Source organism: Pseudomyrmex gracilis, unplaced genomic scaffold (genome assembly GCF_002006095.1).
Source record: "Pseudomyrmex gracilis isolate BER0280 unplaced genomic scaffold, ASM200609v1 scaffold_33, whole genome shotgun sequence".
NCBI classification, from domain to species: Eukaryota; Metazoa; Arthropoda; class Insecta; order Hymenoptera; family Formicidae; genus Pseudomyrmex; species Pseudomyrmex gracilis.
The window spans coordinates 835748-855118 of NW_018020617.1; the positions used below are offsets into that span (position 1 = coordinate 835748).

At 31.1% G+C, this 19371-nt stretch overlaps 1 protein-coding gene across 1 annotated transcript in view; it reads left to right on the forward strand.

The window, feature by feature from the left end:
- The window catches only part of LOC109852712 (F-BAR and double SH3 domains protein 2), a 29637-nt gene extending 14782 nt beyond the window's left edge, over positions 1–14855 (forward strand). The window contains exons 12-22 of the mRNA XM_020424136.1: positions 618–695; positions 807–858; positions 3111–3214; positions 5449–5593; positions 5695–5867; positions 6764–7073; positions 7903–8117; positions 9208–9304; positions 10712–10843; positions 10934–10974; positions 12594–14855. Coding sequence (XP_020279725.1) covers positions 618–695; positions 807–858; positions 3111–3214; positions 5449–5593; positions 5695–5867; positions 6764–7073; positions 7903–8117; positions 9208–9304; positions 10712–10843; positions 10934–10974; positions 12594–13169 — 1923 coding nt within the window. The 3' untranslated portion in view covers positions 13170–14855. The remainder of the gene's footprint in view (positions 1–617; positions 696–806; positions 859–3110; positions 3215–5448; positions 5594–5694; positions 5868–6763; positions 7074–7902; positions 8118–9207; positions 9305–10711; positions 10844–10933; positions 10975–12593) is intronic.
- The last annotated feature ends 4516 nt before the right edge of the window (positions 14856–19371 follow it).

The following is a 19371-nucleotide window of genomic DNA, read 5'->3' on the forward strand; positions in this document are numbered from 1 at the left end:
TGTGTGTGTGTGTGTGTGTGTGTGTGTGTGTGTGTGTGTGTGTGTGATATGTATGCATGTACATATCGTCGTGAAGATTATTCTATGTATAGCTGATTCCAGAAATGTCCAATCATCTAAAGTATTTGATCAATTAAGTTATTCTGTGTAGAAAATATGACTTTTTATGATTAAAAAAAGAGCTCAAAATATCTTTTCTACACCGATTTAAATGTGTGGTTTTTAACATTTTAACATTTGTTTTTCTTTGTTTCGAATTTGAATAGAACTTTCTAACTAAAAAGTGCTGTTTACGTTTGCGATGTTAACGTCCAAATATTATAAAAACATTTGAAAGTAAACTTGTTAAGCTAATTGTCGCATTTTTGACAATAATTTATAGTAAGTTTTCAAATTATCCAAATTTTTCTTAAAGTTTTAATGTTGTACAATCATTACATCATTAATTGTAAAATAATAAAATTTCGATACAAATACATTTTGAGTCTTTTTCTGTTTTTGAACTTATTATAAAGTTATAAAAAATGTATCTATTTTTTAAGTGGCTGGATATTCTTGGGACCAACTGTACATATGTATAAGTTGCAAAATATCTTTAATAAATTTGTTTTTCTTAGACTGATCCAAACGATCCTAATGGTCCAGATTTAGATACTAAGATGGACGAGTTAAAGCATGCAATACGACGAGCGGAGGTACGATTTGTATATTATAAATAATTTACAATAAATTATTTGTAATCAAGATTCTGTAAAGATATATCCAAAGAGAATTGAGCGCATATGTGTTTTTTCTATTTCAAACAGACTGCAAAACTTAAAGCAGAAGCGAGGATAGAGTGTCTTCGAAACGGCGGAGGTTCGTCTACTTCTATTATAATCAATTTAAGGAATTAGGCCATCCTTGAAGCTGTAAAAAAGAACGTAAGTTTGGACATTTCTTATGGTAAATAAATATGGGTAAAACAATTAAATAGGACCAAGAAGCCGGAAATTTAACGGGTGGTGGTTGTAGTATTTTTTTGTATTTTTTCACAATTTAAATTCGCATTTATAAGGTGAATGAAATATGAATAAATAACTGTATTTAATCTGCTTAGAGGGCTTTGTTGTACATATACATATAGCACTAATAAACTAGAAAAATATTGTTTTATTTTTCTTATGTCCAAAATGGCGGCGCACTTGCAGAACTTTTTTCTGCAGTTTCAAATTGGTGTACAGAATTCTAGGCATACGGTTTGACTTTAAGTAAAAAAGAAGTATGTAGGAATTTTTCAAAAATATTGAACTTTTTATATATACTTAACATATTTATAAAAGTAACTTTTAGAGCAAAAGTTTTGTAGGTCTTTATGAAAAATAACTGCCATTTTGAGAAAAATCAATATTTTATATATATAAAGTAGATTTTAAATAAAGTTATTTATTTACCACAAAAAATTCCCAAACTTACGTATCATTTTAGTACTTCAAGGGTGACCTATTCTTTAATTTATAATAGTTATAGAGCTGTTCTGTACGTTATACTATACATATACACATACAGAAGGTATAGTAATAACAACAACAACAATTATTATTCATAATAATAATAATGATAAATAAGTAATATATGTAAGTAACCCGTATGACACAGCTTTTTGCAAACAGCTGATTTTTACAACTGAAATTCATGCCTATAGATTCCGAACCATCACTTTCTACGCACTTATTGACTCACGTTCATTAATTAATAAGTCAACAAATACTGCAAATTTTGCAAAATAGTAAATGACTTTTCTGTTCAGATTGACTTAATCTATCTTCATACTTCAGCTTGGTCCAAATTATTCAGAACATTTACATACAAAGTTTTTGTTTATGTGTATTCTAATACACTTATAACAATATTTTATAAATTGAAATATCTAAAATTAATATACAATTATAATAGAATTTATATAAAATATATCTTATTTTACTGAAAATCAAACGTGACACATACTAAATAATGCGTAAAGAAAACGTAATCAAAATAAATAAATGTATCATAGAAAATTTTTAGTGTTGCTGAATTACTTATAAGTAGAGAGTGTTAGTTTTTCAGTTATGTAAACAGGTGACACTGTGTGCTTGAACACAATGCTTTTCAACTACGACACAAGTCAACACAATCGTAGTCAACACAAAGCTAAAATGCTGTATTCGACTGTGTTATCTTGTGTCACTCTATAAATGCTAATATTTTTTCATTTGATACTATTTATTATATTAATAATTTTATATTAATTATTTTATAATAAATGTAATTATATAATAAATCATTATAAAATAAATATTCTATAAAAAATGTAATTAATAAATAATAAATTATAATATAGTATAATTTATTTATTTAATTAGTTAATAGAGCTTACAAAAAGTTTGTTAATAATATAACATATATTAAATTCACATTCTCAAGAAACAGTGTATCACAGAAAATATATTTATTTAAGGTTTCTATTTTTATAAATTTTTAACAACTTAATTTACATAATTTAATCCGTTTTTTTATCAGTTTTTTTTATATATTTAAAATAAGTAATTTATAAGAGAAACATTTGTTAAAAATTACTAACTTTTACAACAAAAATATTTTTGAGTTAGATTACTATTATAAATCATTGACGTATGCTATATTCATTCTTATCACACACACACACACTCACGCGCGCGCGCGCACATGCATGCATGCATGCATGCACATATATATACATACATATATATGCATACATACATATACACGCGCATATAAGTTATGTAAAGTGAATGTCCTGTACTCTGCGACATAAAAAAAGCTACATACCGTTCCAGCTACAAATTGACACTGTAACACTATGTCCCAAAGTATATGATTGTGTTCCGTTACTGGAAAACATTCAGAAACTGACTAGTTATTTATGTTTGTTTTCTAGCAAATTATTAATCTTCAATTTTACGCAAAAGAGACATAAATCCAATCGAGTTTTACACAGGATATACACAAATATGTATATACATGTGTATACACACACAAACACACATACACATTCGCGCGCGCGTGTGTGTGTATGTTACATATAATTATACTGTTTTTAAATGTTGCAGTAAACGTAGATGAGTTTTTGCAAGAAGCCGAAACGCTCAGTGTCCAGGACATGCCACGTTCAGCTAGCTCTCTTTCTGTTAGAACAGATGCATCAGGTGCAGCGGTAATTGTTACAATATGTCAGTGCATAATTTATCACATTTTGTGCTCAAAAATAGAGAAGATTCTACGTGATTAAATTGTTACGTCCTGAGCGTGCGGTTACGGTCGGGCGCTAGTACGCAACAGACGCACTGATACATTCAAGCGAACGTGAATGTGTCATCCTGACACACTGACGTAAAGGAAGAAGTCAGGAATGCGCGGGTTGAGCGAGACAATTCAGCAACGCAGACAGGCTTAACGGGGTTTCCCGAGTTTTCTCTGACGTATTCTCACTCGTCGGTTTCTTGTTAAGAGCCGTCTACAATGGAGAGTTGTAGGCCGTAATAGTAAGAAATTGACCAATCACAGACAAAGTACAGAAGAATAATCGATTGTGATTTGTTGATACTATTGTTCTTTAAATGTTGTATTCTATTTTTCTTTTAAATTTACAATAACGTCTTTACCATGTTATATTGATGAGACTTTTTTGATTGTATTCACGTCTACTTGACGTAATATAATGACGTCAATAAGATGTGACATAATCACGTGATATGTACGTCAAAATCACGTCATTGTTATGTCATAATTGACGTTTTGCAGACCAAAAACTGACGTCATTATCATGTGAGCTTGCTTGCTGGGACATAACTTTGCAGAACTCCCGAAAAACGTTTAAAAAAATATATAAAAAATAGAAAAAATAGAAAAAAGTAAACATACATAAAGCGTCACCAAAACACAAAAAACGTGAAATTTCTCAATTTTGTCGCTTCTAATCTTTTTTATGTACAAAAATTGACGTTGAATAGTCAGCGAAAAAAGTCAGCACGTGACTTTTTTTGTCGTTCAATCGATCAGTTTCAGCGGCACGTGAAAAATTCACTTTTAGAGTTACGAGAGCCGTGGCGACTTCTTTGAATTTTCGAGCGTGTGGCTCGTCTATAAAGAGCAATTGTCTGTCATATTTTTTCTTGGGAATCGATAGAACTTGTTTCTAATTTTGGTGCTCTTGGCTCGATTTGTGTATAATGCGTCGTCCAGTTCGGGTCTATTTGTTTTATCTCGCTTGGCTCTCGTTTTTCCTTCCGAAATTTGTTACCGAGACTATTTCTTAAAATTTCTGCTAAACTTAATAATTAGATATATTTCGTTGCAAAATGAAGGAAACCGTGGAATCTAGGACGTAACAAAATATATTTTTGTGGTTTTACGTCTATTCTTTACTATAGTATAATCCTAATGTTTTCTGTTATTTAAAATAGAAATCTAAGGCTATGATACGGTATGACCCAAACCAAAGTTCAATGGCAATGCATATAATAAAAGATTATTACATGAGAAACATATATGTCAAGTTTTAACTTCAGCATATTGAAGATACTGGAGATATAAGTGAGCGAATATGTAGAAGAGTAAATATGTATTTTAAGTCACATCTCATCGATTTTCCGTTCATTTTTGTTGCGCTTTAGATTTGTTGTAAGGCAGGTCGTACTGAGTAATTCTCAAAAATTTTGCGAGAGACAGCTTTAAGAAATATAACAATTTGAAGTTTCTGAATTTGGTACAGTTGCACATTAGCTACTCCCGCTTCGATCTTTGTGAGACTTGATATCTTTATATTTGATATTTTTAGTCGCTGAGAACGAATGCGAAAGTATTTTTTGTCGGTTGGACATATTCAAGCCGTCATCTTCAACAAACATGTAAAAAAAAAAACGCTTTCACGATTATCCAGGGATTATGTAGAAAGATGAAGTCCTCCTTGCGGCAAGGCAAAGGCTTTGCCTTTATCCCCTGCCTACACACCTCCGACAAAAAATATTTTCACACTCGTTTTCAGCGATTAAAAACAACATAAAGATACCAAGTTTCATAAAAGATCGAAGAGGGAGTAGCGTGCAATTTTACCAAATTCAGAAACTCTAAATTGTCATATATCCTAAACCAAGACTGTTTGCCGCAAAATTTTGATGAGAAATTATTCTCAGTACTACCTATCCTAGAACATATCTACAACGCAACAACAATGAGCAAAAAATCGATGAGATGTGAGTTAAAATGCATACTTACTCCTCAGTATTCGCTTGCTTATATCTTCAGTATCTTTAATATGCCGAAGTTAAAACTTGACATATATGTTTCTCTTAGTAATAGTCTTTCATCATGTGTGCAGTCACTACTGAACTTTGGTTGGGTCATACTGTACCACATCCATCTAATAAGTATATAAAATATTTTTTTCAGGAACATCCGTCGTCAGACTCGTTTTACGATAGTGATGGCGATGGCGGAAGCGATCTAACGACCGTTGAGCGGCCTGGAAAGACTGCACTCCAGCAGGAAGACGAAGTTGAAGAAAGACAGAGGCACGATAGCTCCGAAGTCGATGGTAATGATAAAGCTTAAATTGTGTTATTATATGTACGTATACATATAATAAAATATATTTAATTGCAATTTACAAAAGTTACTTTACACTGTATCTTTTAGCATTGCTGGAACAAGAGAAGCAACGGATAGAAGAGTTGACGGCAGGTTGGGATGATCCTACATCGGTCGACTGGGATAATGAAGAGAAAGATGAGCACGAAGTTATACATGAGACACCAGAGATGCCTTCTAGCCAACCGATTTACAAGTGTACCGCTCTCTACTCTTATACAGTAAGCAATTTTATAAGACAGTTGGTTTAGTACACGTAAAGCGAGCGATAAGTATCTACGACAACACATAGATAGCAATACAATAGTATTACATCTAAACTTTTCCTGCGATCAATGTCTCATCATAAGCTATCATTTAGCATACTAATTGGTTTAAAATTTGAGGACTTCAAAACGAGCGATTTTTTAGAGTCACTTTTTACGAGTTGAGCTTTAAATTGCTGAGTTACCCATCATATTCGTTAGGCCTTATGAAATTTCCAATTTATTTATTTCTTAAGGCCTAACGAATATGATGGGTGACTCAGCAATTTAAAACTCAACTCGTAAAAAGTGACTCTAAAAAATCGCTCGTTTTGAAGTCCTCAAATTTTTAACCAATTAGTGTGCTAAATGATAGCTTATGATGAGACATTGATCGCAGAAAAAGTTTAAATTAAACCTACTTTTTATTTCGGAGATGCGCGAAAGTTACTAAATTGTGTGAAAACGCAGACACGTTTTGGCTTTGAAGAAATACGGTTTTTCACAATACTTGAAATTACAAAGTACATTCAAAGTTAATTAATGAAGTAAATGTGCAAAACATTTATGGTTACTAACTCATTTAAATTTAATGATAAAAATGATGATAAAAATAAACATTGATAGTCAATAACTAAACAAATGTTGAAGTTAGTCATGTTACTTCAAATATGTACGTCAAACTTTGCCAATTATTTATATGATATATTATATAATATAGTGCAGAGCCTTCCAACTGATCACGTGATTGCACAGAGATTTTATAACGCAAACCGCACGTTGTATGCGAATTGGAAAGCTTTGATCTAGTGTATGTAATATATATAGATGTCTAGCATAAATCTATGGAACAATAAACAAATTTTTTTCAGGCACAAAATCCTGATGAACTTTCTATCGTGGAAAGCGAACAGCTGGACGTAGTGGGCGAAGGTGATGGTGATGGATGGTTAAGAGCGAGAAATTACCGTGGAGAAGAGGGTTTTGTACCTCAGAACTATCTTGACGTAGAGAGAGAACCAGAAATCACTACTGGAGGCCTGAGTTCGCAAGGTCCTAGTCTGGTTCAGCAGATTTCATTCTCATCTGTAGACTATACTATCGATGATCACGACGCCGTCGATCCCGATGCTAATTTACAAAGTGATATTACAAACACGATTGTACAAAATCATATTGGAGGTATGTTGAGAAAGAATCTCTCACTTTTCTTATGGAAATTGGGTTTCATTCAAATGGGCTAAAACTTTAAAAAATAATACTTACTGTTAACGCGATGGTGGTCAAAAATTGTTATTGTCACAACCAGATTCTATGAGCTTTTTTTGACCTACAAGTGCTCACAGTTGAAAAAAAGCAATATCATGTATTTCAAATACCTTAGATATAAGAATGTGTGAGTGCGCGTACACACACACACACTCACACACTCTTTCTCTCTCTCTCTCTCTCTCTTTCTCTCTCTCTGTCTCTGACTCTCTCTATATTAAATCATTTACACTTTCTTTCTTCTTTCTTTTAACTTTTTTTTTCTGTTAATATCTTTCTTTTCTGAGTTAACACTTTCGCGCCGAAAGACATATATGCGTCTCTCGGAACTTTTATCAGAGTATGGGAGACGCATATATGTATCGTTTTTCTAAAGATTTTTCTAAAAATAAATAGAAAAACGCTTTAAATGATTCAAATTCTCTTCAAAAATATCATAGCTGATGTTATAAAAGTTAGAATAGTTAATTAATTTCTAATATTACTATATATTTTTTTTTCTTTATCTTACTCCGATTTTTTTAACTTTTGTAATCCCTACCTGCATTCTTATTTTATTTAAAACTGTCTCCTTATACACAACCCAAGTCAAATCAACGATACCATCTTATGTCTCCCGCAAAGTCATAAAACTTCTGTCTGAATTTTTCGATTTAACATAGTGTTTCTGAGATATTTAAATAGATCCTTTAAAATGGGACACCCTGTATATTATATGTGTATATACATATTAAAATTTCAGAAGTGGAACAGTATTGTATCGCGCTGTACGATTACGATGCGACATGTGATGAAGAGTTGAGCTTCTTGGAGGGCGACATTATCAAGGTAGTGAAAAAAGAACCGCACGATGTAGACGACGGCTGGTGGGAGGGTGAGTTGAGGGACCAACGAGGTCTTTTCCCTTCTCTTATTGTGGAACCTTGCGGTCCAGATGGAGCTCCTTTAACTCCACAGGTGAAATATTATTTGTTTCAATATTTCAAGTATTTCACAGTATGTCGTAAATTCCTGCATATGATGTTCGAGAACCATGTTATGCTGAAGCCACATTGAACGCTGTGTTATGTACCGTATATTTGCTACATTAAGTGGTCACACCGAAAAATATGTGTTTATCGTTTTGAATAAATGTTTCTATTTGTCAGGTTTTTGCCCAAAATATATTGTAATATGCTTTAGGAATATTCATAAAAAGCTCTCTTTTAGTATCAAAAAGTAATTGTTGAATTGAATTTAGTTCAAATTACTATGTGTATTAATTTACACGTTTAAAACATATGCAAGATGACTTATTTTAATTTTCTCATATTTCGCAAAATCGAATATTTTGAAAAAATGACAAGAGACTAAATTTTTAGAAAAAAATGTGTTATTTGGTTCCAGCAGCGTCCAAGTTAATTATTTTACATAAAACTTCCAATTTTTTGTACTGCTTTCGATTTCTATACTTCAAAAAGAAAAAAAAACAATTTTGTTCTTGATCAGTTTTTATTAAGCTTCTTTAACAGGCCTGTTGTTTGGCGTTAGTATTACAAAATGTTGTATGTAAAATGTTGTTTAAAATTATTATTATGTAATTTATGACAAAATGTCAATTTTTATGCATCCAATCTTAAAAATGACAGTTCTAGAAAAAAATTATATATTTTAAAGTTTTGGAGTGGTGAACTGATAGTTAGATTAAATGTTAGATCCAAGTTCCAAGTTAGGCCTAAAATCTAACAGATCAATTTTTTTATTATTAATTTCTTATCGCCAGGTTTTACGTTTTTAATTCGAACAGTTTTGTGTTTTTGAAAAACTTGATTAGAGTTTAGGTTCAAAAACTGCGAGACTTATTTTGGCTTAATTAGATCCCTGATAGCAATTGGATTCGAAATTGGGTTGAGTATTTTAATAGAAACCAACATTTTTTTATTGCAAATTCTGGTTTCACGGTTTTAATTTGAACAGTTTTGTGTTTTTGAAAGATTAAGAAGATTTTAGATTTCTTTATTATTAGCAGAATTATATATAACATGAGTCAATTTCTATTTTATTTCAGGACAATATAACACCCCCGAGTTCTGCGCCGCCAGTTTTTACTCCACCAGAAGTACCAGAATTTTTGTTGGGCGATGATGATTTTAATCAGCTCGACGGTAATCATTTATTTATTTATTTATTAACGGAATAATTCTTTAACATAGTAATATAGGTAACTAGTGTCGCAAAACAGAACGAAATATATAAATATAAAAATAATATAACTAAATTGCGACGTATTTTCGTGGATACGCCGCTGAAAAAAAGAAGTGATTAATATGAACACGATCGCGAACGTCCAATCTCTTGAGTCCACTGAATTCTCGAGCTCATTAGAAATTAGGTAGAGTTACGGGCGCCAAATACGCGCTAAGCATAGACGTATAACTATAGACTGAGCGTAAGCTGCTATTAAAAATGACGCAATGCGGAAAACTCAAAATGACGTCCGTACGATGATAATTCGTCGTCGCGTAGTGGAGGGGTGTTACGCGTTACGAACGCAAACGCCAATTTCGCGCGATAAATGCCTGTTATCGTCGTAGGTGAAGCGAGTTAGGTTTGCGAGCGTATTTCGCAAAGCGAATACCTCGCAATTTCGAGTCTATACATATACGTTTATAGCGTTAGGCGTATCAATTGTTAATCGACTCGACAAAGCTCCGGGTCAACTAGCTCTGCAATAGACAGAAGGTGTTTGAGGTTTGAATCAAGATAATTCAGTAGGAGGGATGATGAATAAATTATAATGCTGTTCTAGTTAAAATAAAAATTACCAAAAGATATATTCTTGAAATAAAAGGAAAAAGATAAATAACACGTTTACAATAATACAAAATGATAATAATAAATGTTTGAGTGTCGAAGTAAACGATAATTAACAAGACACTCTTACGGAAAAAACGTTCAACTATTGACCGTAACGTACGAAATCACGTTCAACCATAAACGCTCAAAATTGAGCATATAACGCTGAATATTGAAAGTTTACGATCAAGTTGGACGTGATTTTGTACGTTACAGCCAAAAGTTGAACGTTTTTCCGTAAGGACAAGTACGAAGAAGATAAGAATAAGAGAGAAATAAAGATAATAATGAGGATTATATTGCGACAATAGATTGAGCGAATGCACAATGAGCCAAAAGGCCTTAAAAAGTGTTCTCAAAAAGTCAGCCTTACATGTAAATATTCATTTTAAATTCTGCATAATATTATATAAAAGAATTTTGTTTATTTTTTCCACTTTTCTATATATTTATATAGTCTGTGTATTTTATATATTCTATTTCTGTTACTGTACAGCATCATGTGTCTTTCTGTTTAATTATGAAATATTAAAAAAAAATTATTTGTTTTGTTCTACACTGCATTTTCATATTGCTTTCTTTTTTTATAAGTTTTGAAGTTATTACAAAATACATGTTTTGAACGCATTAAATAAATATGTCATATATTACCAGTGATACACACGTAGCACGGAACGTGTTAAATTCAAAGTTTTGTTGGTATACGCTTTTTATAGGTTTAGAATCACAAGAAGAAAAATTAGTAATGAACGGCGATGGAGGATTCGTGATAAATCTATCCAAGGACCAAAAGGATCACTACGGTTCACAGTTCGAGGAAGAGAAATCAGAAGCAATAGATGTCCTAGGTGAGCTTCATAAACTCAATCAAAATTTGCTTTAATCCGTTAATATTTATCCAAATTTTAATATATGAAACATTATGACTTTCTGCGCAGTTCTGGAAGTATCAGACGAGTCAGGCGATAAGACAAATAAGGTATAATTATATATAAATGTGCGTGCGCGCGTATACACACATATATATTGACTAGACATTTAATCTTTTGCACTCGAGAAGCGACTCTCAATCACCATTTTTTCGGCAAAATTACAAAGCTTGATTCAATAGTAAATCTTGCATATACTGTAAAAATACATGAAATATTAAAATATTAAATAGTTTTTATTCGTTAATTAACGTGTGATTTATTTTTATGTCAGTTGAAAGACATTTTATCAACTCTTTGCAAAAGAAGCTTTGAGTTGCTACTTTTCTAGCAAAAAAACCCTTCGAATGCAAAAGGTTAATTGTAGTTTAATCTTTTTTAAAAAAAAATTTAATCGTTTTTAAAAATTTATGCAGTTACATATTTGAATAAAATTAATGATAAAATAAGATACACATATACAAATGAGCCGAATTTAAAATTTATACTTTGAAACAAAAATAGATTTATTTAAAGGATAAGTATTAAAATAAAATAATAATTATTAAAAACCATCTTGGCTTATAAGATCAACTGAGATCATTGAAAAGAATAATTATTAAAATAAAAGGAAATAAAAGTTATCTTTATTCTTTTGTTCACTAATAATAATCTTAAAGCCATCGCACACAAACTTTCATAGCTACATATGCATAGCATAAGATCAATTGGACCAATAAGCACCTAGCATAGTTTTATTTAAATTACTATGACGACTTTATATGCTTATTACTTCAAATAGTTTTATACTATGCATATACAACTATACGATTCTGTGTACGATGACCTTTATGGAGGATGTTAAATTATCTAACGACATATTCAGCTTTATATTGTGTAGTCTCATTCGTGTTTCACAAAACACTAACAATATATGTTTATAATATATATTTCACAAAAAACATTGATGAATGCGAATAAGAAGTGTTAATACTTAACATTCTAGATCTTTAATAATATTTTTTTCGAAAAAAGTACAGAAAGAAATATAAAATTATGTATTTTCTAGAATAACGAACTTTTTACATTTTGTTCTTCTTTCAAATATATTTGGAATACATGAATAAGTGTCTGGAAAAAGGGTGTATGTTATATTTCACAAATTTTAGGACACAGCGGAAAATCATTATTCATTGTAGCAATATGTCGTTAGATAAAAGGGCAGCTAATGTAACATGCGTTTTTTTCCATTTAAAGAAAGATAATGCAATATAAAATTCTTTATGTTTTTTAGAAGTCATAAAAACGGTATTATTTAAAACAAGTTTTTTTAGCGTCACAAATAATCGGTACTATTCATATTGAAAAAGACCGCACAGCACAAAGTGATACAAATCAGACACAAGTCAGTACAATAACCGCCTAAGAGAGTTTTGATCACATACGCCTTTCTTCTGTTTTCTTATCACTGTTCGCTCTATTCTCTTGTGTATCTTCTGATTTCTAGCGGCATCGCCAAGTATTAAAATCTTTATCGACCTATTCTTTAGATCATGCTGACTACAATTCCATAAAAAAATGAATTCCGAAAATTTGTAACATACACCCTTTTTCCAGACACCTATTCACATAGAATATGTTTCAGAGAACTTTCTTCAGTCAAATATAAAATCTTAGATTTAATTTGTAGACGGATAAATCCAGTGATTCAAAACAACCTGACGATTCTACAAACCAAACAGACGAATTTGGTCTCGGAGTAGCTCAAATCGTCATCACAGCCGCGACTCCGATCGCAGAGATTGAACATCCTTTTCCTGGAGTGGAGGAAACTCCGGAAGATGCGGTAAAATCTGCGGAAACTTCCGAAGCTGATCCAGAAGCATCAAGCGCAACTTCAGATCCGAATGAGAGCGAATGTAAAGAGGAAGAGGAAACAACTGTTATTCTAGATGAGAAAGAAGGGGAAGACACCGAAGAAAAATCCACAATCGACGAACTTCCGGCCGATTCGGCACCATTTCCAATTAGCAGCAGTTCCGGAAGCGAAGCAGATTCCACTTCCGGACCTAGCACCAATGAAAATTCTCAATCGAGAGGAACAGTAGTGGAAGTAACAGAAGAAATTACAGAGATTACAGAAGAAGAAGAAAGAGAAATGACGCCAGAGAGCAAAATGCTGGTAGGAGGGAGAGCCAGCATTCCAGATGAACTGCAACCAGATCAGCTAGAAAAATTACAGTCGCTCAAGGAATCGAACGCCTAGGGCTGACTGGGCCCCGGGGTCCACAATGGCAAAATTTCCTTGCCTGACAGTCACTCCGATAATTTTCGACATTTATTAGATTTCTGGCGATCTCCCCAAGTATTGAGCAGAAAGAACTAACGAGATAAATAAGAGTCGAAAATCGCGATAAGATTCTAGTGATCGACTAATAATGAGAATAAGGGATTGTGACTTAATTATCTTTAAGATGATGGACGTTAATAGGTCAAGTGCTGACGATCATTTAAATTATGGTTAATCAACCCATTAGAAATAAGAATCATTTTTGCGTGTCTATAGCACAGGAAAATCGATTATCTAGATAAATAAGCGTAAAAACTCATTAACGCGCATGTAGTATAGTAAATCTCACGTTTACCGTACTAATTATTTGGCTTGTCTTGTAATTCTCTTTGACAAAGCATATATTTATAAGCTTTTTTTGGCATCCGACATTCGATGTATTCAATAGGAGAATTTATATTCTACAAAGATTCTAACAATATAATATAGTGTATATTGATATGTTTTTCCTTACAAAAATGAAATTTTCCTATTGAGTATCCAATGTCTGCACGTACTTGTGTAAACAAATCACATTTTGAACTCTTTATAAAGATGATTATTTTTGCATGCTTATTGTATTTCGGCATATTCTTAAGGTAGTTATCGCGTGACAATCTCACTCACAAGTTGAATTTTACGCTACGAAAAAATATTCTCAGAACTCGATTCACATCGTCGTACGAATATTCCAGACTCTATTTTATCAACATGTTATTAATGTAGAAATAAATAAGTAGTTTTATTATGCTCAAAACATCTGTATGTAAACAATTTTTACTTTTTTGCTAGTGTGGTACTTAAACTTTTGATAACGATTATCCACGTTTTACATCGAACGGCAATGTGACAACATCGCGCGCGTCTAACCAAATCTGTCAGTTTGCTTAGCTGTCAAACGAAACTACTAAAATGAAAACTTCTCAATTTCAATACAAATATTAAAAAAACGCTTAAAAACCATTTTTTTCACAGGCAAGAAAATCACAAATAAGTGATGGGTCAAGATCTAAGAAATATGTTGTGCGAATGACGACGTTGTTACCACTGTTACCTGCCTAACTATGCCTTGTCAAGAAATATTATACTTTTTCCGCGCAATCTTTATTTCGACAACTAGACGGTCAATAATTCTAAAGTATTTTTATAATATTTGTATGATGGTAATCTACCGCATTCTAGTTTTTTATCAATGTCGCAAATATAGTTTGACAGCTAGAGTTTAAAATGTGCCTTTTTTAATGGGTTTACGCATATAATAACATATGTAAAAAGTGTTATTTATAATTGCAATTATCTCAACTTTAGAACGGTCAAACATTTAGAAATTTCACGAGCACTTTCAAAGCTTTTTGCTTAATCTTTAGACCACCGGGATTTTAAAATCCAAAATCATGGATAGATCCCTCATAAAGCCCTATAATATTTCATGTATGTATATGTCTATTATATATTGTTCAATATTGTTTAATATGTGAGTCATCGCGTAACGCCATATGGCGTCATACCGGCAGCGTACAGGAGCGAAAAATAAAAACCTTTTTTAATTCATAAAATGAAGGTTTTCGAAGATTTTTGATTGTATTGATTACATTTTTTTAATTAAAATCACGAAAATCTGTATGTATGTCCCTATACATGTATATATGTATATATGTAGATATATATATGTATAAAATATTTTTTTTAAGTTTTTAATTTTTAAAATTTATTTATTTATTTATTTATTTGGTATGTTTATTCTTTTATATGTATTTATGTTTTTTATTTACTGTGTAATATTATTATATACTAATGTATATATATATACAAGATGTCCGACAATTACTTTAACAGCTTTAGTAGGCAGGTAGAAGGAGTAAACCTGAGCTGAAAAATCCTGAACCATTTTTTTCTATTACATATAATAAAGAAGTAATTATTGAATAAATCAAGCCAATCAGTGACTGACGTGCGTTCGGCTAAAGGTCGGCGCTGATTGGCTTGATTTATTCAATAATTACTCCTCGGTGTGTGTGTGTATATATATATATGTAAAACATTTTGTTGATATCGAGATATATATATATTATTCCAAAACGAAACTCGCATTAATATACAGATATGAATGCATATGAGCACATAAGTGGAATTTTAAAATAAAAATTACACATGTACACAAACAAAAACTATACACTTTATTTGAAGACATCAAATGGCGTCATACCGGCGGTCTAAAGGTTAATACGTGGTTTAAATTTGGAAGAGTTGGAAAGAAATCGATTCTACGCGATAACTACCGTACAAAGTAAATGTAAAAATTATTACTTTCGTATGTCTTTGGTATTATAGATTTTGTCGATTTTAATCTCTGCTAGAATAAATAAGTTATAGATCTGTTTATATGGATTCACTAGAATATATATTCAGAAGATTTAATCAATGGCATTTACATATGTAACGGACTGGGCTTAAAGGTAGCACATATGACATTAAGGCTAGTATTCATAGTTAGATCTTATATTTAAAAGACAAAAAAAAACATCTTAAGTTAATCTTCATATAATTTGCAACTATTAAACAGTCTGTACAGCATCTTCTTAGATGAACTTAAAACGGTTAAATATAAGATCGGATTGTGAATACCGGCTTAAATATCTTGATCACACAATCAATCAGAGTATTATGATATAAAAGATTGATTTATAAAAGTATATTATTTTTATTTATAAGAGATATAGATTACCACATATTGATCTATTAATGTCTTTGAAAAGTGAAGGAACGATCTAAAAATTAATTGAAGAATAAATAATAATTAAGTTGAATAAAGAATATACAACTCAAAGCTGGTAAAAGAAAGAAATCTAAAATCAGGAAACAAATCAGTTACAAATAATAGAAGCATTAATATAAGATTACCAAGCTTTATAAAAGACTTCAATTAAAATCACAGCAAGATTTCTGGTATTCATAATCTGATTTTATATTTAAGATTGTGTTAAGTTTATCTTAAAATGCTGTTCTTTATTTAGAATAGCATTCAGAACATCTTGAAATAAACTTAAGTTAATCTTGATATAAAATTCATCTATGAATACCGACTTTTATTGACTCATTAATGAAGTTAAAATAATAAAATGGCCTTTTATTTTAGAAAAAAAATGGACTTTAATGGGTTGATTAAAAAATCTTGAGGAGTCTCAATTTAACAAAATTGGCGAAGCGGCTAGGAGAAAAAAGTTTCCTTCGTAGATGATGTACAGAGAAAAACAGGTAATAGTGAAAATTATCGAAATCTGTGTGAATGTGTACAATAAGGAGCGTAGTAATATCTGCGCGCAATTGTTTGGTGTACATTTCAAAGGAATTACACTGGTGTTGCATGTAAAAAGGACTATTTTATTTAACTTCTTCTCATTTAGAATACGGTTACATGCAGGCCGAAAAATCAGAACGGAAAAGACTTGTGATAAGAAATTTAACTTATCGCAAATAAACCGTTCCGATTTTTGTGCTTATTCAGTCACGGTATATAAATACATCATATCGTGCGCGATCAAGAAAAGTAGATCTTTTCCGTCTCTTACTATCACTCTTTCTCTTTCGATCTTTGTCATCGGCCCGAGATCCGATTCTTCTATCGGCACGATTAGTGACATGTATTGCATAATATCACGAGCATCGAAAAGAATAAGTCTGCGTCGAAATTGTAATAACGAACACTTCGCTAATAAAACGCCGATTTCTAGATACTTTAATATGTATGTAAAATTAATTTTTTAATTATGATATACAGTTGAAAATTAAATTATTGTTTAAAGAAATTTGTATTAGAGATTTATTTATTTAATTATTTGTTTTATGTAACATAAGACTTGCTTAGCAGTGACTGCAAAAACCTACAATATTTTTAATTAAATAAAAGACTACGACAAAAGATAAAATTTATACTATCATTAGTGTTTATCATTAAGAAAATGCTGAACCGTCTTGTTTTACCGGCATTTTTTAATTTTTTACTTATTTTGCACTTATTGATTGGAATGAAAAACGCTTTTTCAGAATAAAAGGGAACATCTAAAAAAGTGAAAAATTTAAGAAAAAAACAAATTTTATAAACTGTTACGACATAGTCCATATTTTCACCTCATGTATAAAATTGGCAGTGTGAATCCAAAAAACACTATATTTTTTTACTTCTAGAGATATTTTAGAAACTAATTTCTATTTTCTACTTTTTTACAAATATTTTGAGCGCTTCAAAAAGAAATTTTAAAGCTTGTGAGAAAAGAAAGTAGAAAATTACGATTAATGCAGTTTTAGCAGAAGCGTTGGAGAGACACATCTATTCTTGTTGTCTCTATCATGTCATCTATCTTTGTCTCGGGCCGACTACACAAGTACAAAGAGAGAAGAGAATCTTATTACGCATAGAAGAAAAGCAGGCAAAGTGGGAATAGCGTTGTTCACGAGATACTCAACCAATGGCTATGGAGTGGAGTAACTTTCTAATAAGGGAGATACGCAAAACAAGCACAGATGGTCATACTAAACTAGATTGCTATAAACTTGTGTCACATGCAGTTTTCAGTTGTATGCGAGAAAATAGCGGCGGTCCTATGTGACGCGTGTCACCTGTGTGAGATTGTTGTAAAATAAAAAATGGAAGCATCTTATTACATCAAAAATGTAGGGAAACATACAATGGGAATCAAACAATTATACAATTGACAATGATTCTGTGTGAGATTCTGACTTACTTAATAATACTATCATTACTGACAATATTTTATATTATATTTCCAGTAATAATGTACAAAAACTAGTCAAAATAGTTATATGTAGTGCTTGTATAAATAATATTATTCAGGAAGTTTTTGGTAAAAAAAATAAATTAGGAACATATACAATATTAGTTGATTTAAAAAATAATAGAAAATTAATATATGCATCATCTAATGTTTATAAGATTGTTTGGAGTACTGAAAAAGAATTTTTTCTTTTAATAAGAGACCATAAACAGATTCTAAAAAAAGAAGTATATACAATGAATTGTTACTTGAGTAACAAGAAAATTTAGAAATTTTAAATATATTCTTTCTTCATTTAAATTCAGATGTATTTCTATTAGATAATAGATGCTTCGACGAATTAGAAATTGGAATAAAAATTCCACATCGTATTCAACTGATAACTGCCATAAATAGACAATATTTAACAATAAGAATGTTTTCACACTCAAAACAATTGAATAAAGAAAGTACTCTAATTAGTCATCGATTACCAAACTTATTTGATTTTATAACAATTAATTTTTTACATTTTTGTAATAACTTTCAACTGTTTTTCTATATTTTGAGTTATTCTTGTTTTCTTTTTTATATTGAACTACATTTCCTAATGTTCTGCAAACATTCTAAAATTGTTTATAGTTTTTTATATTATAATTTTATAAATATATGTACGATATTAAGAGAGTCCTGGACCTTCCTGTTATATCAATCAAACGAATAATTCGTATTTTAGATTGCATTTTGTATTTATTGCTCGAATAGAAAAACGGCTGTACAGAAAAAAAGACAATAATGAAATTTATCTCGGGTCCTTTTCAATATATCAAAAATTTAACAAAATTTTTTGAAGAGTCAATCATCTCTACTTTTATTTGTACTGGCATTTAAAGTTTAAGAGTTATGCATAAAAACCAAAAAATACCCGAGATAAATAATAGTCTCATTACATTTTTGAATAATAATACAAATATACAATGTATCTTGAGATGTTTTATCATTGGCCGCGTTCAGCAGACACAACAGTTGCACAACAGTTGAGAGATGATCACTTGTGATAGGACTATTCCTCAAAATCTGCTACGGTTCTAAAAGTATGATCCAATCATAAGTGATCATTTCTTAACTCAGTTGTATCTGCTGAATGTGGCCATCTCTAATTGAGGATGATCGCATTTATTATCAATAATATTATGGACATTTTCCAAGATTGTAAATCTCGGAAAAACGTTTCACGTTGTCATACGCAACAAGCGCACAACGCAACGTGAACGTGCTTCTCGTCTTTCATCTTGTCCAGCCGGCTTGATGGAAAGGAGACGAAACATCATAATACGTCTGCACTCTTCAGCCTCTTGCACAATGGA